Source organism: Nomascus leucogenys, chromosome 6 (genome assembly GCF_006542625.1).
Source record: "Nomascus leucogenys isolate Asia chromosome 6, Asia_NLE_v1, whole genome shotgun sequence".
Classification (NCBI taxonomy): Eukaryota; Metazoa; Chordata; class Mammalia; order Primates; family Hylobatidae; genus Nomascus; species Nomascus leucogenys.
In genome coordinates, this window is record NC_044386.1 from 71719560 (window position 1) to 71744794 (window position 25235).

The 25235-nt window shown below is 46.0% G+C and overlaps 1 protein-coding gene and 1 long non-coding RNA gene across 3 annotated transcripts; one reads left to right on the plus strand and one right to left on the minus strand.

Annotated features, from left to right (window-relative positions):
* Positions 1–5233: 5233 nt before the first annotated feature.
* LOC100589930 (golgin subfamily A member 8S-like) lies at positions 5234–16424 on the plus strand. 2 transcript variants are annotated; one of them, XM_030814407.1, is made up of 19 exons: positions 5234–5308; positions 6983–7102; positions 8011–8070; positions 8252–8332; positions 9183–9221; positions 9484–9531; positions 9620–9704; positions 9800–9903; positions 10944–11030; positions 11138–11245; positions 11441–11519; positions 11899–12131; positions 12387–12458; positions 13705–13780; positions 14212–14276; positions 14845–14945; positions 15028–15128; positions 15224–15379; positions 15465–16424. In XM_030814407.1, the coding sequence occupies exons 1-19, from the start codon at positions 5261–5263 to the stop codon at positions 15638–15640; spliced, it is 1839 nt and encodes a 612-aa protein (XP_030670267.1). In that variant the 5' UTR covers positions 5234–5260; the 3' UTR covers positions 15641–16424. The 2 variants fall into 2 exon arrangements, with proteins under 2 accessions (XP_030670267.1, XP_030670266.1); XM_030814406.1 differs by having other exon boundaries at positions 5261–5308; positions 9800–9895; positions 10930–11030.
* A 483-nt stretch (positions 16425–16907) lies between these two features.
* LOC115835497 lies at positions 16908–23747 on the minus strand. The gene is made up of 3 exons (XR_004030484.1): positions 23737–23747; positions 17787–17788; positions 16908–17125 (listed from the first exon to the last, which is right to left on the minus strand). It is a non-coding gene; the product is annotated as an uncharacterized LOC115835497 (long non-coding RNA).
* Positions 23748–25235: the final 1488 nt, after the last annotated feature.

The following is a 25235-nucleotide window of genomic DNA, read 5'->3' on the forward strand; positions in this document are numbered from 1 at the left end:
AGTGCAGTGGCGCGATCTCAGCTCACTGCAAGCTCCGCCTCCCGGGTTCACGCCATTCTCCTGCCTCAGCCTCTCTGAGTAGCTGGGACTACAGGCGCCCGCCACCACGCCCGGCTAATTTTTTTTTTGTATTTTTAGTAGGGACAGGGTTTCACCGTGGTCTCAATCTCCTGACCTCGTGATCCACCAGCCTCGGCCTCCCAAAGTGCTGGGATTACAAGTGTAAGCCACCGCGCCTGGCCTGACTACGTATTTCTAGGTTGAGGATCATTTTACCTTAGAACTTCAAAGTGTGTGCTGTTGTCTTCTAACCAGTCATGGTGGTGAAGCCTCATGCCATCCTGAGTTTCACTTATTTATGCATGACTTTCTCCCTGGAAGCTCTTAGGAGTTTGTCTTTTCCTTGGTGAGCTGAAATAGCACAACAGTGTACTTAGTGTGGGTCTTTTTTCATTAGTTGTGCTGGGTACACCAAATGGACAGGCCTGTAGATCGGCTCTTTCAAAGTTGGAGTCTTGAATCTTGTCATATTTTTGTTGTTAACTTTCTCTTTTCCATTTTATTTGTTCGTTTTGAAGTGTCTGTTAATTGGATTTTAGACCTCTTGTCTTGAGTCTTGTATCTCACGTTATTTCTATTTTTTTTTTAATTTTAAGTTCTGGAATATTTTTCTTATCTTTCGACTTTCAGGAAATTTTATTTGGACTGTCATAACTTTAAGTTTTGTTTTGGTTATTTATTGTTGCTTAACCAATTATCCCAAAACATAATGGCATACAACTACACATTTGTCTATCTGTCACTACTCTATGGATTAACTGGGGCTAGCTGGACAGTTTTTCTGCTGGTCTCATTTGGCAGCTCTCACCGTGCGGTTAGACAGTGTCAGGGACTGGTCATCTGGATGCTCAGCTGCAGTGGAATGTCTGAGACGGCTTCTTCACCCACAGGTCTGCTGCCTTGGTGTCTCTTCATGTGGCCTTTCTCTCTGCATAGCATCTCATCCTCTCAGGTCTCTTCATGTGGCTTTTCTTTCTCCAAGAGGGTAGTCATTTCTTACTTTTGGCTTCCAGAAGCACAGAAATGGAGCTGCCAGGCGTTCTTAAGGCTTAGACCTGGAACAGGTCCAGTGTCATTTCTAGCACATGCTATAGGTTAAAGTGAGTGCTGGGGCCAACGCAGATTGACTGTGGGATGGGCCTGTCCGAGGACATGATGACAGGAGGTATGGCTCATTGGAGACCAACTCCCAAGATGAAGCATGAGTTCTAAGAACTTTTTCTTCTCTGATTATTTCTTATTCATATTCTGTTTTGTTTTATACATGTAATATATTCATATATTCACAAGTGTCTTTATGAAGTGATTTTGATACTCTTTGTCTTCTCCCGGGCATCTTTTTGTTCTTTAATAATTTTTTTCTTAGTTTATTTTGGTCTTATTTTTCTTTTTAAAGCCTTTCCTTAAATATCTATTCTGTGTTGCTTATCATTTGTAGTCTTTTTTTTTTTTTTTTTTTTGAGACCCAGTTTCGCTCTTGTTGCCTAGGCTGGAGTACAATGATGTGATCTCGGCTCACCACAACTTCTGCCTCCCAGGTTCAAGTGGTTCTCCTGCCTCAGCCTCCCAAATAGCTGGGGTTACAGGCATGTGCTACCACGCCCAGCTAATTTGTGTATTTTAGCAGAGATGGGATTTCTCTGTGTTGGTCATTCTGGTCTCAAACTCCCAACCTCAGGTGTTCCACCCACCTCGGCCTCCCAAAGTGCTGGGATTACAGACATGAGCCACTGCTCCTGACCTGTAGTCTTTTTTTTATTCCTTTATTTGTTCATTCATATTTGAGAGAGGTACTAAAAGACTGGGAGCCGGGGTGTGGTGGCTCACACCTATAATCTCAGAGCTTTGGGAGACCGAAGTGGGAGGATCACTTGAGCCTAAGAGCTCAAGACTACTTTGGGCAACATAGTGAGACTCCATCTTTACAAAAAAAAAATAGCTAGGTGTGGTGACACCCAACTGCAGTCCCAGCTACTTGGGAGGCTGAGGCAGGAGGATTGCTTGAGCCCAGGAGGTTGAGGCTGCAGTGAGCTGCGATCATGCCACTGCATTCCTGCATTCCAGCCTGGGTGAAAGAGCAAGACCCTGTCTCAAAAAAAATTAATAAATAAAAATAAAAATAAATAAAAATTGACTGCGAGTTCTTTGTGGCCAAGACTTGTCAACTGATAGCTTTTAGAGGGAATGTATGCTGATTCCTAATTGTTATCCTCCATTCCTCTATGTTATCTCCCAGTGCAATCATAAATGATGCCTGGATGACTACTCCATTCCTCTGGATGTAAAATCTACCTTCTCTTGCCTGAGGTAGATATGTTTGTTTGGGTTCTGTTTGAGGAGATGGGGCCAGCAGTGTGTTTCAGGGCCTGTAAAATGTGTTCTCTATATGGGCTTTTGGTTAATCTCTGTTTTCAGTCTTGCCTATCAGTCCCACTCTCGGGGGTACCTCACGTTTGAGTCTAGAACCTTTCCAGGTTGCTGTGGGACAAATTAGCCCCTTGTTCTCGGTATCCCCCTGACCTCCACCTTTGTTTGCTTCGCTCCGTTAATTAACCATTTTCCATTTACTGTCATTGTCTAATGAAGATGAATTCTCTTCTGTTGGTAACCCCATTCCTTTTTTGTAATTGTGTGCTTATACAATGTTTATTCTTCAGTGTATTTCTATTGGAGCCTCAGGACAAAGAGGAGATGGTGAAAATATGTGTTCAGTGTTAAGTTTTCCTTCTGTAAGACATCTGCAACTTGTGTTTTTCACTGAATGGATCATGGACTTAATGCATGTAGAGCTACTTTGTTTTTCATGATTGTGCCTTCAATTATACGTAGAAATATAATTTGTGAATTGCCTGATGAAATTTTCCTAATTTTGAATCATCTTTACATTCCTATAATAAACACTGTTAGAATGGCTATGGTAATATTTTATTTTTGCGTTTTTACTTCTGTATTAAATAAGATTATAGTTTTGTTTGTTTCCTTTAAGGCTGTTATTTCATTTCAGCATCAAGGGTATGCAGGGCTGAGTTGGGAAGCTTTACATCTTTTTTCTAAGATCTAGGATGTAGATCTGGTTTACACAGTAATTTTCAACTGCAGGAGTATTTTGCCTCCTATGGGACATTGGGAAATATCTGGAGACATTTTTTGTGGTCACAACTGGTCATGGTCGGGAGGTCTTATTGGCATCCTGTGGGTAGAGGGAATGTTACTAAATGTCCGTCAACACACCAGGAGAACCCTCCACAAAGAATTATCTGACCCAATATATCAATATTGCTGAGGCCGACAAATTCTGGTTTAAATAAATATCCAATTTGGAGGATGAGTCTTTGTCTTTTTCCTTCTTCTGCATATTGGTCTCCAGATTTTCCACTTCGTCAGTTAGTTTTCGTAACTGTAGATTCTTAAAAAAAAATGAACACTTCGGCCGGGTGCGGTGGCTCACGCCTGTAATCCCAGCACTTTGGGAGGCCGAGGCGGGCGGATCACGAATCGAGACCATCCTGGCTAACATGGTGAAATCTCATCTCTACTAAGCCAAAATACAAAAAATTAGCCAGGCGTGGTGGCGGACACCTGTAGTCCCAGCTACTTGGGAGGTTGAGGCGGGAGAATGGCGTGAATCTGGGAGGCGGAGCTTGCGGTGAGCCAAGATCGCGCCACTGCACTCCAAAGTGGGTGACAGAGCGAGACTCAGTCTCAAAAAAAAAAAAAAAAAGAACATGTCATCCATACTTCTAAGGTGTTCTAAAGTTGTGTAAACTTTTCACTTTTTGCATCATATTCACATGTGGCTATATGCCCTTTTCTCTTAAAAGTTTTCTTTATCTTGATTACTTATCAGAGGCTCCACTGTTTTATTATCTCAGTCTTTTGAAGGAATCCTTTGTTTTATTTTTTAAATCTAGAGGTGTTTCTTTTTACCTTTTCCTGATGTCTTAATTATTTCCCCCTTTTTGTTTATTTTGCTTTTCCTAGATTAGTGGATTAACATAATTTAAATTGCTTTTTAAACAAACATGTAAGGGTATATACATTTTCTTCGGGTGCTGTTTGACTTTGTTGCACAAGTTTTAATATCTATTTTTTAATAGTTTGTATTTTCTAAATTATTTTATTGCATCTTTTGTTCACATTGCTCTTACTATTACATTTTTTATTTTAATTAATTAATTTATTTATTTATTGAGATGGAGTCTTGCTCTGTAGCCCAGGCTGGAGTGCAGTGGCATGATCTTGGCTCATTGCAAGCTCCACCTCCTGGGTTCACGTCATTCTCCTGCCTCAGCCTCCCAAGTAGCTGAGACTAGAGTTGCCTGCCACCACGTCCGGCCTTTTTTGTATTTTTAGTAGAGATGGGGTTTCACCATGTTAGCCAGAATGGTCTCGATCTCCTGACCTCATGATCCACCCACCTCGGGCTCTCAAAGTCCCAGAATTACAGGCATGAGCCACTGCACCTGACCCAAAAGCTTTGTGTTTTTACAGATGTTAGACATGTTTCTTATTTAAGAAAAAAAAGCTTAACAAAAATGTAGGAGAATAAGAGAAACATTTTTCCAAAAAAGAGAAATCATTGTGATTATTTGATCTTATTAGAATGTTGGATAATATAGTCTGCTTCATTAATCATCAAACATGCTATGGATTTTCCATTTTTATAGGATCTGTAGCTCAGTTAAATTAATACTGGTAATTTTTGTACTGTAATCAAAGATGAAAAATACAGGCCAAAATCACAGACCTTGCATAGAAGCTGGATAATGAAGACAGCTATGGAGAAAAACATAGATACACATGGACACACATATATATATAAAGTATACACACGTATATTTTTTAAAGTTTTAAAGCTTTTAAAGCAAAAGCCAGCCCCTCTTCTCTTCCAGAGTGGGAGGCCTCTCCCCTCTCTTAGAGTGGGTGGGAACAGTGGTTGCATGGGCAGCTTTCCTTGTGAGCCACAGGTCCCTCTGGACACACTGCTGTCTAGCCATGCCCCCTTCCCCTTTATCTTTTTCATTGACCAATGGGCTTGGAGCATTAAGTCCACGCCCCTATTCCGCATTCTACTGGGGCCTTGGTTACGCCTCCTCTGGCTCAGTCACACAGCTGCCTGGTAGGTGACTGGAGGTGTTGATCGCTGCTCACTGGGATTTTGCTGAAGTGGCCCCAACCCTGCCTCCCTCCCCAACCTGTGATGGCAGAAGAAACTCAACAGAACAAATTGGCTGCAGCCAAGAAAAAGGTAAAAACGCACTAGGTCATAGCCCCCCAACCCAGCCACAGATCTCCTCTGATGACAAGACCCCTGCCAGAGCCCATATGACTCCTGAGGCACACTGGACTGGGCCCCCAACCCTGGTGCCTCTGGGATACCCCCACCAAAGTTTTCTCAGTCAGCCCCACCCCTTCAGCAAGCGGCCCAGTCCCTGCCCTTGCCAATCACCCCAGGGTGACTTTGGGTGGGTGGCTTCTGGGGCTCCCCACTCCATTACTGGGCCCTCATCTCCTGCCACCCCAAGCTTGATCTCCCTGGGCTCTTTGGGCTCTCATCTCCAAGGACCCAGGCCCCACCCTCGCCAGTCATCCCTGGGTGACTTTGGGCTGGTGACTCCTGGGACTCCCTGCTGCAGACTCTGCCCTCCCCTCCTGCTGCCTCAAGGTCGACATCCCTGGGTTCTTTGTGCTGGCATCTCCAAGGAGCTGGGTCCCAACCCTGTGTTTCCCTCCCCCATTGTGGAGCAGCAACTCAGACATTGTGCTGATGTGGTCCCTCCCCGCCCCGACCAGGAGGAGTGGAATGTAGTGATGTCACAATCCACCTAGGAACTGTCATTACTGCAAGACCAGCCTTTGGTCTTATGACCCAGTCCCCTAAGCGTTGTCACCCCATTTCTGATTCCTCTGGTCACAGCACAAATTTCCAGCTGCAAAGGGAATGGAGATGATGGGACCTAGGAGCAAGAGGTTTCAGGCTGCCTCACTCCCTTAACATAGACACTGACAGTGGGAAAAGCCTACACTTCCCCCATGAGCTCAAAACGTTGACAGTGTCTCTGGGTGGCAATGGGAGAATGGGTTTGGTTTGGTTTTCTCCCAGGCTTCTACTTTCCAGAGAGATTTTAACGTGTTTTTCTCAGTTCTCCGCCTCATATTCTAATTCTCCATGGTTCTGGGACCAGACTGCCCTTCAGTCAGTGGTCTCTGAAGTGAGATTTGCTCATCTTCTGTGGAATAGATCTTGGGAAACTGAACTTGACAGCTTGAATCTTCCTCATATCATCTCAACCTTGGGTACTTTGAGTGCCACAGGATAAATGTGGGACATCTTTCTGAAGCATCAGTTTCCCTTGATTCTCTTGAGATCAAGAGAAAAAACATGAATGTCCTTAGGGATGACAGTCACATAGGTTTCTAAGAGTATACCAGACTTCTCTCTGAAATGAGGCTTGGTTTGTCCTCTTTCTGATAAATTCCCAGATTTAACAAAAAGGCTGCCTTCTGCCATGAGGACACATTGATATAAAAGTTTGAGAGGTACTGGTGCACTTCTTCACACTGACAGACACGTGTGAGAATGTATGACTCTAAACCACATGGCATACAGTTCCTGCCTACTTAATGTTTACTTTTCTACCTCTGCCTCTGGTTTTGGTCCCTGGCAGCTGCTGATTCTTGGCAAAACCTCAGAGCTTGGAGTCAGAAGACTGAGTTTCAAAGTCCCAGTATCGCCTTTTTCTTTTTTCTAGCCATGATATCAATCCCTCTCAGTCACTAAATGATTGTGACAACACCCTGTACTGTTGTTGCTGTCATTACATCAGATGGCGTATAACAGTATTTTGTAAAAACTGTAAAAGAGGATGTGGCTGTAGGGGCTGACAGTTCTCATGAGTATTACTGCTCTTCTTTCCCACAGTTTAAAGAATATTGGCAGAGAAAGAGCCGTAGAGTTACAGCAGGAGCGAAGAGGAACAGGAAAACAAATGGCAGTATCCCTGAGGCAGCCACTTCTAGTGGTTGCCAGTCACCTGGGGATGTGAGTCTTGGCTGGTCAGGCTCCTGGGGACAGGGGGCCCAAGGGGCAGTAGAGGATAATTGCTAAGATTGTGGATGGACTGTTACGTACTGGTTAAGAATTCTGGGTTTGGCCGGGTGTGGTGGCTCACGCCTGTAATCCCAGCACTTTGGGAGACCGAGGCAGGCAGATCACGAGGTCAGGAGATTGAGACCATCCTGGCTAACATGGTGAAACCCCGTCTCTACTAAAAAATACAAAGAAACTTGCCAGGCATAGTGGCGGGTGCCTGTAGTTCCAGCTACTCGGGAGGCTGAGGCAGGAGAATGGCATGAACCTGGGAGGCGGAGCTTGCAGTGAGCCGAGATTGTGCCACTGCACTCCAGCCTGGGAGACAGAGCAAGACTTTGTCTCAAAAAAAAAAAAAAAAAAAAAGGAATTCTGGGTTTGATTCCTACCTCTCCGCCTCTCCGTCTGGGAGGGATATGATTTTACGGCAAGTTGCTTGAGCTCTTTGGGCCTCTCTTTTTACATCTGTATAACAGAGGTGGTATTGTTTGACTTCCATTTGTGAAGTTTAAGTGAGATTTGTTATTGTTGTTTTTATGTTAATCCCTAGTACATAGTACATGGCCTGCTGTAAACACCCAGGACACCCAGCATTGCTGTTTGATTTTCCTCATCCCCAGTCTCAAGGGGAAGCCAGGACAATGAGAGCAGTCACTTGCCATCAGGAGTCATTGAAAGGGCTCCCGGGTGGGATGGTGGGGAGATAAGAACCGTGAGAGAAGTTGGCACAGAGTTATGGGACAAAGGTCCAAGATAGGCAGAAAAGAAAATGTTGCCAGTTGATGGGGAAGAAAGGAAGTCAGAGGGCTCAGACACTGAGGGGGACAGAACATCTCCATATGCACTCTCATCTCTTGTAGTCAGCAACAGGTTTCCATGGGGAGGGCCCAACATCATCGGCTACCCTGAAGGATCTGGAGGTAAGAGGCTCTGGGTGGAGATGCAGTGACCCTGCAGGCCAGCCCTCCAACCTCCTCACACAGCGGGGACTAGGTGCCCCTCTGCCAGCTGAGACAGCCCGCAGACCCCAGCCCCAATGATTGTTCTCTCTACCTCTCCCCAAACCCCTGCTCCACCTCCTCCTCTCTGCATGCGCCTCAGAGCCCGTGCCAAGAACCGGCAGTAGTCTGGGATTCAAGGTCCGTAAAAATCAATAAACTGAAGAACACCATCAAATCTTTGGTAAGAGTTCAGTGGGGTTCCCTGATTCCATGCTGCCAATCCTGGGCTGGTTTCCCCTTAGGGCCCTGAAGAAAAAGCTGGGGGCCCCTGGTGCCAAGGGTAAATAGGGAGCTGGGGTGCCCAGGCCTCACCTGGAGGGACCCCAGAGCATGCAGCGGGGCTCTTCCTTTGCTGCCCTCTTTGCCGACTCTCTCCTCTCCAGACACCCCTGCTCAAGTCCTTGCTACACACGCCCTGGGGTTGTTGCCTCTCGGGGAATTGCTACCCTGACTGGTTGTCAGGGGCCCTGTATTTCTGCTGTGACTCAGTCCCTAATTTGATCTTCGATTCTGGACAAGCCACCTCTCCTTTTTGGGCTTGTGTTTCCAGAGGAGGTAGTGAGTATCAAAGGTCTCTGTTAGCTCTGAGAGTCTGAGATTTAAAGGCCCCCTAGAATGGAAACCTCAGGGCCAAGGGCTCTGTCTGTCCTTTTCCATCCTATATCTGCTGTGAAGAACCGTACCTGGCCCGTACGTGCTCAGTAAATGTTTATTGAATGAACGCACTTTTCTAAATCACAAGCTGCCAGAAGGAGGGGCCTTTCTCAAACTCCATCTCTAGGGGTTTATGTTACTGTCCTCTCAAGAGAGTCCTGATTCAGACTTTGAGTTCTGTGGCTGTGGGCAAAAACCAACAAAGACCCAAATCCTCCGTCCTTGGGAGCTTGAGGAGAGTTTACCGGTTCATGTTCCCATTATGTCTGAGAACTTTGCCTTTAAAATCCTTTCCTGGCCCCTGCCTACCGCTTCCTGGTCTGGGGAATAGAGTTGAGGGGCCACCCTCCACCACCTTCATTTGACTCTCCCCACAGAAACAACAGAATAAAGACCTGGAACATCAACTGGAAGAAGTAACGTGATTTCCTTTCCTCGCGACATGACTGCTGGGTTTGGGGGGCACTCAGACATAGAGGCCTCAGTCTCATCTCACCCACTCCCAGCCTGGGGAAGAAGGCTCACTCCTCACATTCCACCCCATCCCCACAGGGCCTCTCATAACCTGGTCCCATGGGTGGGCCTGTCCTGGGGCATTGGTGGCATTCTGGGGGCATGTCTCTTGCTGTGCCGTCTCTGCCTCCCCCTGGTAAGAGCTCTGTCTTCCTCTTCCTATAGGAAAAGAAAGAAAACAACAAGAGACGCCAGGCCGAATGGGGGCTAGAAGTGAGTGGAGGGTGTGAAGTTTCCTCCTGTCCTCCCAAGAATGTTTCTTTCCTTCTCTTTCAGCACTTGCTTGGTTTTTCTCCCAAAGGTTCAAATCAAGGTACTGAATATAGAGAAAAATAAGCTCCACACGGACCTGTGTCGCACAAAAGGTGTTCTCAGACACTTTGAAGGTAGGAATCTGGACACCCTGTCATCCTTCAACCTGGCATTTTGACAGGTCTTCAGGGGGAGTCCTTTGGGCCCCATCTCAACTCTGTCATTGCAGAAGAGTCCAAGGATCTGGCAGGCCGCCTGCAATGTTCATTTCAGTGCATAGGAGAGTTGGAGCGGGCTCTCTCTGCTGGAGCCACCACACAGAAGGATATCAGTGTGAGTTCAACCACTTGCCCTGTCCCCTGGGTGCCCGGCTTCACAGATGGAGGAGTGAGCCTAAAGGTCCCTTCTGCAGGATGGAGTGTCCTGCCCAGAAGGCAGCATGGCCATTTCTCGCTGCTTTTGTTTATGGTTGTTAGAGGCAGCATGGGGCTGAGTCAGCTGCCGTGGGTGAGTTGGGGGGCACTGTGGGGAGTGAGCCCTGGACACAGAGCTTGGAGGCCAAGTGCTTGCCCTGCCCTTACCTGGCTGTGGTCTTGGCCAGGTCCTAGGTGGGGTATTGGGTACTCGTACTGTGAAGGTACAGAAGAGTACCTTTAGTATGTTACCATTTCTGTAGAGAGGGGAAATGTGTGTGTGTGCGCGTGTTTGTGTATATACTATGATAATAGACATAAAACATGTCTGAGAGGGTTCATAAAAAATTCAGGAGAGAGCAACAGGGTGGCTGGGAGATACTTCCTTTCTGTACTTTCTGAGTTTTGGACTATGTGAATGTATCATCGTTTCAAAACAGTGTACAAAAGATTAATTTTCCCCTTCCTATCTGTGCCCCCACCCCCAGCAAGAAAAATGGGCTTAGAGAATCAGATAGACCTGGGTGTTCAAATCCCAGCTCTGCCTAATTGATCTTAGGCAAGCACTTAACCTCAAATACTCCATGTTTTTTCAAATACACAATAGAGGTAATCATAGTAACTGTCTCCTGTGGTGGTTGTGAGGATTAAATGGGATTGCTAGCATGGTACCTGGTGAAGCCCTCCATAAAGGTTCAAACAGTGGTAATAATAATAGTAATAACAATAGCAATATTATCTGATCTCTCTGGGCCTCTGTTAGCCAGCTGTAAATTCAATCTCTTTCCCTGTCCCTTCCAACTTTTCTGAGTTCTTTTAAAAACCAGACTACGGGCTTGGAAATGCCTTGATCTTTAGTGACCGAGTTGTTTATTGGGCCTAGCCCTGGCCCTTTTAAGGGGCACTGTGTGGAATGTCCCAGGCTCCCCAGATCAAAACTTCTCACTCTTCACCATCCAGTTCTCGAGCCGCAGTAGAGAACTTAGCCGGTGGCGATTAGAGCAGTCCACAAAGGAGACGGCACGGCTGAAAACACAGCTAACACGGGTGAGGTTTTGCAGAGGGAGGGATGTGGAAGGAAGATGACCCCAGGTGGCCAGGAGCAGGTGAGGACCAGTGACAGCCCTTCCTAACTTCTGTGCCCATTCTTGCAGTTGAAGGAGTTGCTGACCCAAGTCCAATTAGAACGAGATCAATATGCTTGCCAAATAGAAGAAGAGAGGGCCCGGTGGCAGCAGAGGATGAGCAAAATGTCGCAGGAGGTGAGATCTGACCCTTCAGCCACCCCACCTTAGATAGGCCACTGGATCTTTCTGGGCATCTGTAAAATGAGAATAGTACAGCCAGAGGTGGTCATGGGTCTGGGCTTTATGGGGGTGGGGGCAGAGAGGGAGATGGGAGCCTGCCCAGCCACCAGCCCCTCTCTCCAGGGCCCTTTCCCTCTGTGCTTTGGGCAGATTGACACATTGAAAAAGTCAAAAAATCACTATACGCATCGGGTAGAGGAGCTGGAGTCCAAACTCAAAAAGCAGATGGGTAAGATGGGGCCGGCATGACCTGGGAGCAGGACTGGCATCAGAGGGCTGTGGGGGTGGCTTAGAATGCCCTAGGGAGGTGGGTGGATGGAAGGGAGAGGGAGGCAGAGGGAAAGAGGTCTGTGCCAGGAGACAGCAAGTCGTCATCTCTATGAGCCTCAGTGTCCCTATCAGCAAAGGGGGCCCATTGTCAGCCACCCACAGTTCTCTCTATCTGAAAGTGGCTTTGAAGACAGGCTACCATCCAGGTGCAAGGAATCATTAGCAGCGAGGCCAAGTTTGGGGAGCCTGAGAGGAGCTGTGCACCAAGAGGAGGGTTTTTGTTTTGTTTTGTTTTGTTTGAGAATCCAGAGGCCCTTATTGTCTGCTTCCTTTCTCAGCTGAACCCCTGCCCCGAGAGCCCCCAGCAGTGCCCTCTGAGGTGGAGCTGCAGCACCTGAGGAAGCAACTCGAGAGAGTGGCAGGAAAGCTCCAGGCCCAGGTCGAAAAGAATCATCGCATAAGTCTCCTGAACCGGGTCCAAGAAGAGAGGCTTCGAGAGCAGGAGGAGAGGCTCCAGGAACAGCAGGAGAGGCTTCAGCAGCTGGCCAAGCCACAGAGCGTCTTCGAGGAGCTGGTGCGTTGCCCCAGCTGGGGAGCCTGCCCTCCTCCCTAGCCCTCCGGGCCTTTGTTTCCCCACCTCTAAAATGGGGCAGTGTAGCCCTCACGTGAAATGTTACTTCTAAAGGCACCTGTGAACCAGGTGGCTGTGGGAGAGAGGGGATGATTTTTCTAACCTGCCTCCACCCTTCCTGGTGCCATGGGAGGCAGACACCAAGTTCTGGGGTCTCCAGCTGCAGTGGGTGGTTGCTGATTGCTTCTCTCTGTCCTGAACAATGAGAACAAGAGCACCCTGCGTTTGGAGCAGCAAGTAAAGGAGCTACAGGAGAAGCTGGATGAGGTGGAGACGGAAACCTCCACCCCATCCAAGAAGGGCTGGGAGGCGGGCACTAGCCTCTGGGGAGGGGAGGTGCCAGGCCAGAGGCAGCTCCAGCCTGGGGGCTGGTGACCACAGCACCCCCAGGGCAGTCCTGTGGCTGTTTCTTGCTTCCTGCCCTCTGACTTTTAGAGGGGGGTAGCCCTGGGCTCCTCCCTGGTCTTGACATCATCATCCCAGCTAGAGGCATGGAGCCCCCCAGTCACCGGGGAAGAGACAGTGGTATAACAGGCTCCTTATGCCAGGCGCAGTGGCTCACGCCTATAATCCCAGCACTTTGGGAGGCTGAGGCAGGAGAATCGCTTGAGGTCGGGAGTTTGAGATCAGCCTGGCCAATGTGGTAAAACCTCATCTCTACTAAAATTACAAAAAAAAAAAAAAAAATTAGCCGGGCATGGTGCACGTGCCTGTAATTCCAGCTACTCAGGAGGCTGGGGCACGAGAATTGCTTCAACCCAGGAGGTGGAGGTTGCAGTGAGCTGAGATTGCACCACTGCATTCCAGCCTGGGCCACAGAGTGACACTCTTGTCTCAAAACAAAACAAAAAGTCTCCTTAGATTAAAACTGGATTCCAGCCTCCATTCCACTGGTCACCATTCAAGTACTTTGCATCTCTAAGTCTCTGTCTCTTTAACTTCAAATGGAAGTTAGCATTTTCCTTACAGAGGTGCTGAGGATTAAACGAGAAGAGGGTATGAGATTTGAGGCTGGGGAAGGAGGCATGGGGTTCTAGGAAAGCGAGGCAGTCACTTAGGCCTGGAGTAAGGGGACAGGGGCCTGGGCAGCCGACAGAGCCCCCACAGTGCCCTCCCTACCCTATTAATGGGCCCAGAATCTGGAAACCAGCCACCACGTGCCCGCACACCCAGGGTCTTCCTGCAGGTGGAGCTGAAGAGCCAAGAGGCTCAGAGTCTGCAGCAGCAGCCAGACCATTACCTGGGCCACCTGCAGCAGTACGTGGCCACCTATCAGCAGCAGGTGGCCACCTATCAGCAGCTGACCTCTGAGAAGGAGGTGCTGCACAGGCAGTGACTGCAGCAGACCCAGCTAATGAACCAGCTGCAGCAGCAGGAAGCTTGGGGCAAAGGGGTGGCCGAGATGGCCCGCCAAAAGTTGCAGGAGACCCAGGGGAGGGAGCTGCGAGGATGGGGCCGTGAGGGGGACGACCTGGCAAACTCCATCCCTTCTCACTCTTTCCTGGCCCCTTAGGAGCGCCTGGAAGCTGCCAGCCAGGAGAACCAGCAGCTAACAGCCCAGTTGGGCCTCATGGCTCTCCCTGGGGAAGGTACGGGAGACCGCTCAGAGGAAGAGGAGAGAGCCCCAGGAGGAAGGGGGGACTGTTAGCAGCATAGGATTGAGGAGTTGGAAGAGACCTTTAGAACAGCTGGTCATTATGCTGACCGGGTGCCTGCACTAAGTCTGGCATCAGTGCGGTGACCTCTTGTGAGCAGGGGGCCACCAAGTTGCCTAAGGATGGCTGAACTGGCCCAGGTCAGAAAGGGAGCAGGTCAGAACTCCCACATCGACCAGTAGTGGGAGTGTGCCTGGGCGGAATAGGAAGATCTTGATTCTTAAAAGTAAAAATAAAGAACAGCAGCTCATTCCTCTCTGGCGAGGGGCTGGCTCAGGGTTACACAGTGAGCGTGGAGGTAGAGGTGGGCCCACGGTACCTCCCTTGTTGGGTTGTCTGAGGACCCAGCTGGCCACCCCCCACAGGAGATGGAGGAGAACCTCGGCCCATGCCGAGCGTCCCAGAGGACCTGGAGAGCAGGGAGGCCACGGTGAGCCTGACTCCCCCTGCACCCACTTTGCCACCTTCCTCTGTGGTCCCTCCAAGACCCCTTTATGCTCTTAGATTCCCTGCCTTCTGATTTCTCTGGACCCTCACCCCTTCCGAGAGCCAGTGGTCAGACACCATTTCACCTGTGACCAACAGGTGCACTCTCTGAGGCCCCAAGGGAAGGGGCTGCACTCCAACTCTCTGCCCCATTTCTTCCGTGTATGCCCCTACAAGAATGCTCACATCTTGCCCTCAGGTGGCATTTTTCAAGTCCGCTGGAGCCAGTGCCCAGGAGAAGCAGGCACGGTTACGAGAGCAGGTGAAAGAGCAGAGGGTGTGCTGCCAGCACCTGGCTCACCCGGTGGCCTCGGCCCAGAAGGAGCCAGAGGCAGCGGTCCCAGCCCCAGGGACTGGGGGCGAGTCTGTGAGTGGGGAGACCCACCGGGTCCTGCAGGAAGTCATGGAGAAGCTGGCCCATGCCAGGACTCCCCTCCGCCTTCTCCATGACTTGAAAATGCCACCTGAGGGCAGGTCACTGCCGAGATGTGACCACAATATTTTGGCTCCAGAGCAGCTTTATGGACCACCTGGAGGAGAAGGCAGACCTGAGTGAGCTGGTGAAGAAACAAGAAATACAATTCATCCAGTACTGGCGAGAGAGATGCCATCAGTGAGTGGGAGGCCAGGGCATGGCAGGGGGAGCTGCAGGGCCGTCAGAGGGGCCCCAGTGTCTGAGCCCTGTCCTCCCGCAGGAAAACCCATCACCTTTTAACAGAGCCAGGGGGCCATGCCAAAGATGTGGCACTGGGAGGAGGACCTCATCAGGCTGGCCCAGGACAGGGAGGAGATGAAGGTAGGGTGTGCAACATCTCTGTGGGGGTGTGGGTAGGGGTGGGTGTGAGGGTGGGCGCAGGCAGTGGCATGACAGCTGAGCACCCCTCCCTCCAGGTGAAGCTGCTGGAGCTGCAGCAGATGGTATCGGGGCCTGTGGCGATGACAACAATGGGCACAGAAAATTCCTGGCTGCTGCCCAGAACCCTGCTGATGAGCCCGGTCCAGGAGCCCCAGCCCCCCAGGAGCTTGGGGCTGCAGACAAGCATGGTGGTGAGTAGAGCCCTCAGGTGGGGTGGGCAGGCAGGAAGAGGGGGGCTCCCACTGTGCTCAGATCCCTGCCTCCCTCTCTCCAAAGATCTTTGTGAGGTGAGCCTCAGATCCCCTGCGCAAGGAGAGGCCAGGAAGGGTCCTCCCTGTGACAACCCTACTGCACAGCCGATCGTGCGGGACCACCAGGAGCACCCAGGCTTGGGCAGCAATGGCTGTCTTCCATTCTTTGGCTGGGCTTGGCTGCCGAGAAGAAGGAGATAAACATCATCATCATCAAAGAGCTGGCCAAGAAATTTTTAAATAAGAAACCAAGTTATGGGGTTAATCTCCGACACAATTCATTTAGTTCATTTGAATGTTAGAGCCACTCATGATTATTTGTGTTTCTAATTTATAGTTTAAGTTTATTTGTAAAAAGTTAAAAGACAGTGGGTCTCTGTGGCTTTCACTGATGTTCACTCTGGCATCCTTTAGTATTTTTCTTTTTTAATTTCATAATTGTAGGTCATTAGCATGCATATCGAGTTTGCCCTCATGTGGTGGGAGTTCAAACACACAAAGACCCACTCTTTGCACAAAACTGTTCTCGTTGGTTTGGAATAGGCTGCCATGCTTTTGTAATGTTATTGCAGCATGTATATTCATTACAGAATTCAGATAAAATTTGCCTATGTTCTGCTAGTGTTTAATCTAAATCACAGTGAGCTCTTCATTAGCTCAATATGTGGTCTGCCCCCAAGTGTGCACTGTTTATTACTTTGTAATATGCCACTATGAGTACTGACATTTAGAGCTGTTTAAAGGCCGAGAACTGGAAACAGCCTTTCCTCCATTTTCTGTGTATTGGTGATGGGAGTCATAACGTTTTGGGGGAGCTTTTTAAATCTCACAGAAGAGGAAAGTGGCCTGCTCTGGCAGGTATGTGCAGGATAGAGTGTGTTTCATCTGTCCCGGTGCCAAGAATTAGCGCTGTATTATGGTGGTTCCCTTAGGATTTGTATGTGCTCTGGGCTCATGAAGATACTGCATCATGAGCTGCAGCAGTTGTACTGTTTTTCGGTGACCTAAAAAGGGATGATTTCTGAGGAATGAAAGGTTCCCATCATTGACTGTGGATGTGGAAAACCTTTCCTAGCTTAGAGCATTTGTATCTATACTACATTTTAAAGTCAGAGTTCATGTTACCTGTTTTAATCACATGACTACATGCCTCAGTACGCAAAAGGGCACTGGTACACAAAAGGGCACTGGTTGGCATTCTTCTTAATGTATTTAGTGAAGATCATAAGAAATCCTTTACGAGTTCAAATGTCCCTGGAACAGGCATACAGGCTCTAGCCAAGAATAATTAGAGTGAAGGAAAGCTGTGTGACGCCTGGCATTCCTCTCTGTTCACGGAGCTTCTTTGAGGCTTGAAGATTGATTTTACCATCTAGACCTCTCTGGCTAATACCTATTCTTCAACCACCTTGGTTACTCTGACATAGGAGTTTACTTCTTTTCCTTGAATGGAAAACACTTTAAAAATAATAAGAAACATTATTATAAACTAATATGTGTGAGAGTACTTAGTTGAAACAAAAAGGAATTTTAGTAGACAGTATTGTACTATCTTTGAAAATGAAGGAGAAGTTTATGAAACTTAAAATGTTTACAAACTGCAGTGCAATCTACTGTTCGTGAACGTCGATGTATTATCAGGAAACGTGTCTATACAATCACACAGTTATATTTTCTCACAAACTTCTTTACAAAGAGAAATATGTTTCTGTACCTCTCGGTTTCAGTTAGGGACATATTTTGTGCAATATTTATGTGACTGTGCCTATGCGTGATGAATGAATGCATTTCAGTCATATATTGCCTAAATCATAACTTGATGATGCTTGGGAAAGACTCAACAGTTCAAACTTCATGAAGTTCTAATGTCTGTGTTCCAGAACACATCACATTATTAGGAGGTAGGGAGAGATCTATGTGTGCTCCCTGGGGTGGGGATTTCTAGTTACTAGACCATCTCCAGATTTAGTGTTTGGCATCCTCCTGATACTTCTATGACATTAACAGGAGAGCAACAATATGATTTAACCAATGGAATAACAGATTTGCCAGCATTCACTGAACGAGGGCAAATATTCGGTCCTTGTGACTTCAACTGACTCTTCCAAATTTTATGAATGTATCAATGTATTAGATAAACCCAGTTTCAGAATGATAAAGAAAAAATGTTAGACCAAATAATGCGGCTAATTAACAGTGGTACGATTTCTAGCCCGTGGGTTTAAAATGCACTTAAAGTCCTGTTCTGGCCTTTTATTTTCTGAACTTGCCGCTTTTGCATTCTTTGAGTTCAGTTTAAAGACAGTTACTTTAAGAGCACTTTAAACCCTCGGGCTAGAAATCGGACCGCTGTTAATTAGCCACATTATTTGGTCTAACGTTTTTTCTTTTATCATTCTGAAACTGGGTTTATCTAATACATTGATAAATTATTTCATAGGTACTTTTATCATTGAAATCACTTCACTTTTACCATGATAAATATCAGTGACTAGGAATGACCTTCACATAGCGTTTAGCATCTGTAACCAATCTGACAATAATGTGTTCATCAGGTGCCTATGGATTAAATCAGACACTGGCATATTTAAACTGAAGGTCAGTCTGGAAAATAAATTTACTATATTGACTGAAATACCACTCTTTGTGTAGGTATTTGTCATATATTTAAGAAAAAGCTAAAAAGAATGGAAATTGTATGAGAATAACTTAAGTCTTTCTTCAAAGTGCATGCCGTCTTTTGCGATACCTCATTCAGCCGAGTATTTGTGCTCTTCCTCATTCAGTGTAAGGCAGCTCTCAGTTTGCTTCGAAGGCAACATTGGATGGTTAAGAGTTCATCAGAAACATAGAATTTTAAAATGTGAGTTCCACCGAATACATTTTAATTTCTGTAGGAAAATCAAAACACCTATTTAAAGATTGCAGTGTGTAATAATTATTTTAAAAGTATTTGATTAAACCTGATAGATTTTCCAGAAATGAAAAAATAGCTCTAAAACCAAAGCTGATTTTTAGAAAATTTGAAAATGTACATCAGTCCTATCCATAATATAGTTTCTCTAAAACTTTATGTTAAAGAGTCATTTTAAAATAATGTAACTATTAAAAAATGTAACTGCTATCTTAATGTTCTGAAATAAGTTAAAACATTTTAAAATATGAATACTGTAGTATAAGAGAAAGAAATGGTGGGAAGGAAAAGCAGAGAAAGAAATGCCAATTCCAGTCCAAAGCTTTATTTGCCAAGTTTTCTTAGAATGAATTTAACCAGCGTATGAATTCTTGTAAACAGAATGTGTAATGGAAATACTGAAAGATTTTTCCCTAGAGTGACATTATTGACTGCTGGTGTGATGCTACTGTAATGTAATAAATTATTAAATTGTTTCAAAGTGTTGTTTTTGTCTTAAAATTTTATTTTGTGTTTCTTGAAAACTATAGTATTAAAGGTATTGATACTATGCAAATGCTGGGCATGCTTGCCATGAGAAAATGTGTTTCATTTTTACAAAATTGTATTATAACTATGCAAGTGTTTATTAAAAGAACACAAAGTAAAAAAGTTATGGGATTAAAAAAGTTATGGGGTGAAAAAGTTATGGGATAAACAATGTAAAAAAGTTGTGGCAAAAAAACTTGTGGGAAAAAAGTAGAAAAAATTTTATGAAAAGTTACAAAAAAAAGTTATGAAAAAGAAGTTATGGGATTTTTTTTTAAAAAAGTCACGGAATAAAAATAAAAATTAAAAGCAGGCCCCTGTCAGCAAAGCCTGGAGAAGTGGGGCTGGAGTCTCCACCACCACCATGTCCCTACCACCCCTTCCCAGGCACCCCTTTACAATTAGGGTAGCAGGACAAGACCTCTGTCTAATGGGGAAAGACAAACAGACCCTTTGCCACCTTGACCAGGGCTGAGTCCCTAAATTTCTGGATGATGATGATTGTTATTTAAGAGCCAGAGGCTGGTGGAGTTGGTTTGTTTCGAGGAGGCCTGATGGCCCCTTTACTCTCACCATAGCAACTTTTCCCTCAGCGGGGGCTCCCATCTTCTTATTCAGAGAGATAGCTGAGGCAGGAAAGTGGGGCTAACTGTGGACCAGCGAGGGCATGGGCTGCTGGGGTGGCCCCCCTTCCCCGGTGTACATACTGTGTCTGTGTAACATTTTATATATTCCAGAGGGTAGGGATGCCCCTGTATCATACCTAGCAGTGGTTGGAGCTGGCACATGGGAGGAGGCTCTAATAATTATTTGTGGGTGGGAAACATTTATTGCAGCATAGGACAGAGGAAGGAGGCAGGGATGGGGTCGTGGCTCTCTGGTGGTGTGATCACAGCTAACTGCAACCTCCAACTCTCAGGCTCAAGTGATCCTCCCACCTCAGCCTCCCAGCTAGCTGGGAGTATAAGCATGCACTACTATGCCTGGCTAATTTTTAAATTTTTTTGTAGAGAAAAGGTCTTACTATGTTGCCCATGCTGGTCTTGAACTCCTGGCCTCAAGCAATTCTCCCATCTTGGCCTCCCAAAGCACTGGGATTCCAGGCATGAGACATCGCTCCTGTCCATTAGGTTTTCTCTTTATTGCTGTTTTGTTGTTGTGGTTGTTGTTTTGTTTTGTTTTGTTTTTTGACAGAGTCTTGGTCTGTTGTCCAGGCTGGAGTGCGGTGGTGCGATCTCGGCTCACTGCAACCTCTGCCTCCTGGTTCAAACAATTCTCATGCCTCAGTCTCTTGAGTACCTGGGGTTACAGGCATGAGCCACTGCACCTGGCTAATTTTTCAATTTTTAGTGGAGACAGAGTTTTGCCATGTTGGCCAGATTGGTCTTGAACTCCTGGCCTCAAACAATCTGCCCTTCTTACCCTCCCAAAGTGCTGGGATTACAGGTGTGAGCCACTGCTCCTGGGTAAGATCCCATCTCTATTTAAATAAAAAAAGAAAATTCAGAATATGTGGAATACAGAACACCAAAGGCCAAAGTTATTTACCTCTCTGGGGTAATCTGTTTAAACAATTTGATATATATCCTTTCAAGTTCATACTTGCTATGCATATACATACATATACACACATACATTGACATATTCCCCCTTCCCTGCTGACATGCTATTAGAGTCTTCTTTTTTTTGTAGAAATTGGACCAACTCTATGTTCTTTGCTGGCCTATATTTCTCCTATTCAGTGATGTGTTACGAATGTGTGTTTAAGTCAGTTTATGCAACTCTTCAATATCATTTTAAAAGGTTAAATATACGATCATATGAAGGCATTACAATTTATTCCAACAGTTCCCTGTTGCACATTTAATAATTTCCATTGGTTTGCCAGGGAGAACATTCTCATGCCATGGCTAAATCCTTTTGTACGGCCATCCTTATTTATTCCCTGAAGATAAACTTTTAAATAAAGTTGCTAGATGAGTCTCATTTCTTAAAAAGTTATTTTTTGGTAGTTTATATGTAACACTGTGGTTTTATATGTACTTGCAAATAGCTATAGTGCCAGTAAAAAATGTGATAAAATTAAACTCTTTCATGTATGCCCAAAATATTTTGATTTAGCGCTTCAGTAAGTGCATGATTACAGTCTCTATATCTTTTGATTTACCTTTCTATCTTTACAATTTTCAGCCCAGATACTTAGAGGTCACATAGTAAATTAAGGTTTTCTTTTTTTAATAATCTCCATCTTTCTAAATTTGGTGAGTCACAGTAAGTTATTTTTGGGTTGTTGAAAGCTGTGGCTCTGTTCTAAATTGGAGCCCAGAAATCATGCCACTTACAAAATATGCTTTGTCTTCCAACATCAGAGTGTCTGGTAGAAGGTGACTGTTCTTGGAATTTAAAAAATCTAAACAGGACAAGACAAGAATCTGGAAACTATTTCTGTTTCTGATAATATGGCTGAATAGGTACTCTGCAAAGCCTCTCTCGTAAAATAGACAGGCTGGATAGTCCTTGCAAAGACATATTTGAACTTGCCAAAAAAAAAAATCCAGAATCTCTAAGAATGAAGATGAAGTGAAAATCAGAAGGGCTGCTGTGAGAATAATGGGGAAGCAGCCCCAGTTATCAAGGGACGTGTGCATGTATTCAATAAAAAGTTTCAAACCTAAAAAAAGTTGAAAAAGATAATATAATTGCCCTACATACATACAACATCAACAATTTTTCATTCATGGCGTGGCCAGTTTTTGTTTTGTATTTTTTTTTAAAGGTGGGCTTTTGCTGTGGTTGCCCAGGCTGGAGTGCAGTGGCATGATCTTGGCTTACTGAAACTTTTGCCTCCCAGGTTCAAGTGATTCTCCTGCCTCAGCCTCCCGAGTAGCTGGGATTACAGGCACCCGTCACCACACCCGGCTAATTTTTGTATTTTTAGTAGAGATGGGGTTTCACCACATTGGCCAGACTGGTCTTGAACTCCTGACATCAGGTGATCCGCCCGCCTCGGCCTCCCAAAGTGCTGGGATTACAGGTGTGAGCCACCGCACCTGGCCACATCCTGTTTTGTTCCATTTGTATTCCCACTTCATTTATATACATTCCTTCTTCCTCTGAATTATTTTGAAGTAAAACGTATACATCATATATTTTTTAATTATCTTATATGTATCTGTAGAAGACAAGAAATTTTTAAAAATAAATATACTCACAATGCCATTAAATACCAAAAAATTAATACATTCTGAAAATAGCCACAAATCCAGAGTTCACATTTTCTTGACTTTCTCATAAGTGATTTTTTTTCTAGGTTATCTATTTCAATCAGACACCTGTTTGCTCATATTTACATTCCTAACTGAACAATGTCTAAAGAGGTACTTAAACCTGACATAAAACGCAAATGAGCTTATGACCAAATGCTTAGTGCAGGAGAAAACTTCAAACTGCAAGATGAGTCCCTCCAAATATAGAAAGGACCAGTATTTTAAGAGATATAACTAAAATGTTGCAGTGTAAGGAGCAGAGTAGGAAGAACCTTTCAGTCCGAAACTTACAGGTAAATTTCAGAGTTTCCATGGTCCTTCCACAACAACCTCTGGCATCTGTTTTCTCTACAATGGAGGTAACAATAGCAGCTATTTCAGAGCAGGGAAAGGCTTAGAGCAGTCCTAGAGGAGGGTGGTGGCTATATAAAGTTTAGCTATTTGTATATTGTAACAAAGCAAGTTTTTTTTTTTTTCTTTTTCTTTAGTCAATAGTGGATTTCTTTTGGAAAAGTAGCAGCCTCCTGTCTGGGAACACCTGCAGTTCCACTAAGTGAACATTGATGTCTGCTAACCTTTGCCTCTATTTCTCTCAATAATATACTGTCAAGCTGCTCCTTAATTTAGCAATTTTATATACTTTTTCGTTATTTTTTTTTCCTTTCCCTTCTCCTGAGACACAGTCCCGCTCTGCCGCGCAGTCTGGACTACAGCAGCGCCATCATGGCTCACTGCCACCTCCACTCACTGGCTCAAGCAATCCTCCTACATCAGCCTTCAGAGTAGCTGGGACTACCCCCCGGGCCCACCAGACCCGGCTAATCTTTATGGTTTTTGTTTTGTTTTTCCGTTAAGATATCTGGTGTCGGGTCAGGTGCAGTGACTCACGCCTGCAATCCCAGCACTCTGGAAGGCAGAGTCCGGCAGATCACCTGAGGTGAGGAGCTGGAGACCAGACCGACCAACATGGGGAAACCCGGTCTCTACCAAAAAAAAAATAAAAATAAAAAACTAACTGGGCATGGTGGCTCACACCTGCAATCCCAGACACTCAGGAGGCTGAGGCAGGAGAACCACCCAAACCAGGGAGGTGGAGGCAGTGGGGAGCCGAGACCAGGCCACTGCACTCCAGCCCGGGCAACAAGAGCAAAACTCCCTCAAAAAAAAAAAAAAAAAAAAAAAAAGAGACCAGTTTCACCATGTTGCCCAGGCGGGTCTGGAAGTCCTAGGCTCAAGCGATCCTCCACGCTCCGCCGTCCAAAGTCCCAGCTGGGATCACAAGCGTGAGCCACCACGCCAGGCCAATCTATTCCTTTCTGATTAATAAATTGGGCCTGGTGGCTCATGCCTGGAATCGCACCACCCCAGGAGGCTGACATGGGCGGATCACCTGAGATCGGGAGTTTGAGATCAGCCTGACAAACATGGAGAAACTCCCCCTCTACCAAAAAAAAAAAAAAAAAGCCAGGCATAGTGGCTCACACCTGCAATCCCAGCCACTTGGGAGGCTGAGGCAGGTGAACAAACCAAACCTGGAGGCGGAGGCCACGGGCAGCAGAGACCATGCTACTGCAGTCCAGCCAGGCAACAAGAGTGAAATTCTGCCTCAAAAAAAAAAAAAAAAAAAAAGAGAGACCAGGTTTCACCATGTTGCCCAGGCCAGTCTGGAACTCCTAGGCTCAAGTGATCCCCCACGCTCAGCCATACAAAGTCCTGGGATCAGAATCGTGAGTCACCACGCCAGGCCAATCAGTTCCTTTATGATTAATAAATTGGGCCTTGCGCGGTGGCTCACGCCTGATATCCCAGCACCCCTAGAGGCCGAGGTGGGCAGATAACCTGAGGTTGGGAGTTTGAGACCAGCCTGACCAACATGGAGAAACCCCATCTCCACCAAAAAAAAAAAAAAAGAGAGTCGAGCATGATGGCTCACGCCTGCAATCCCAGCCACTAGGGAGGCTGTGGCAGGAGAACCACCCAAACCCAGGAGGCGGAGGACCGGCGAGCTGAGTCCATGCCACTGCCCTCCAGCCTGGGCTACAAGAGCGGAACTCCTCCTCAAAAAAAAAACAAAAACAAAAAACAAAAAAAAAGTGACCCGGTTTCACCGTTACCCAGGCTGGTCTGGAACTTCTAGGCTCAAGGGATCTTCCACGCTTGGCTGTCCAAATTCTTGGCATCACAAGCGTGAGCCACCACACCAGGCTGATCTATTCTTTTCTGATTAATAAATTGGGCTGGGTGCGGTGGTTCACACCTGCAATCCCAGCACCCCGGTGGCTCACGCTTGTAATCCTGTAGCGGGATTTTTAAGGAATTAGAGACACTGATGGGGTTTAGAAGATTATTAATTAATTATTTATGTGCATTGGCCCAGTCGGATTAACATTTAAAGCACTGAGTTCTGAACAAAGACTCATTTTTTAAGCATTTTATGGGATGGGGGTAGATCTGTGCAGGGTGAAGCATGTGACAGAAGTGAGAAACAAAGATAATTGTTTAATTGAATCATGCATTATATTATTTTTTCCTTTTTTAGGAAAAATATGTTTTGTAACTTGAGTTTGTTTAATGACCTTGCAGTTGTACAGTTAGGGGATTAGGGTTTTTATAATGCCTTGGAAGGGAGGAGAGATAAGACTCACTAGCCATAGAAAAACAGGTAGTAGTTTTTTTTGAAGGACTCCAGCTCTTCTCTTTCTCAGGGGGTTTTTCTTACATACAACTGAGTTTTTGTTTACACATTTTTAAATTTCTTTTAATTCCTGTTCCCATCCCAGCACCCCAGGAGGCAGAGGCAGGCAGATAACCTGAGGTCAGGAGTTTGAGACCAGCCCCACGAATATGGAGAAACCCCATCTCCACCAAAAAAACAAAACAAAACAAAACAAAATTAGCCGGGTATGGTGGCTCACGCCTGCAATCCCAGCCACTCAGGAGGCTGAGACAGGAATATTTTCTCCCTCCCTTAGATAAAAGATAGCATACACCACTGTGCACTTTATTTGTTTTTTGACCTGGGGTGGGGTCTCACTCTGTCACTGAGGCTGGACTACAGTGGTGTGACCTTGGCTTACTGAAACCTCTG

Bases quoted from the DNA above. Each gene is read 5' to 3' on its own strand.
- LOC100589930 (XM_030814406.1), top strand. From the start codon at position 5,261: ATGGCAGAAGAAACTCAACAGAACAAATTGGCTGCAGCCAAGAAAAAG. The intron at 12,132-12,386 runs CTGGTGCGTTGC...CTTCTCTCTGTC, and splicing joins CACAGAGCGTCTTCGAGGAG to CTGAACAATGAGAACAAGAG. The intron at 15,129-15,223 runs GTAGGGTGTGCA...CCCTCCCTCCAG, and splicing joins AGGACAGGGAGGAGATGAAG to GTGAAGCTGCTGGAGCTGCA.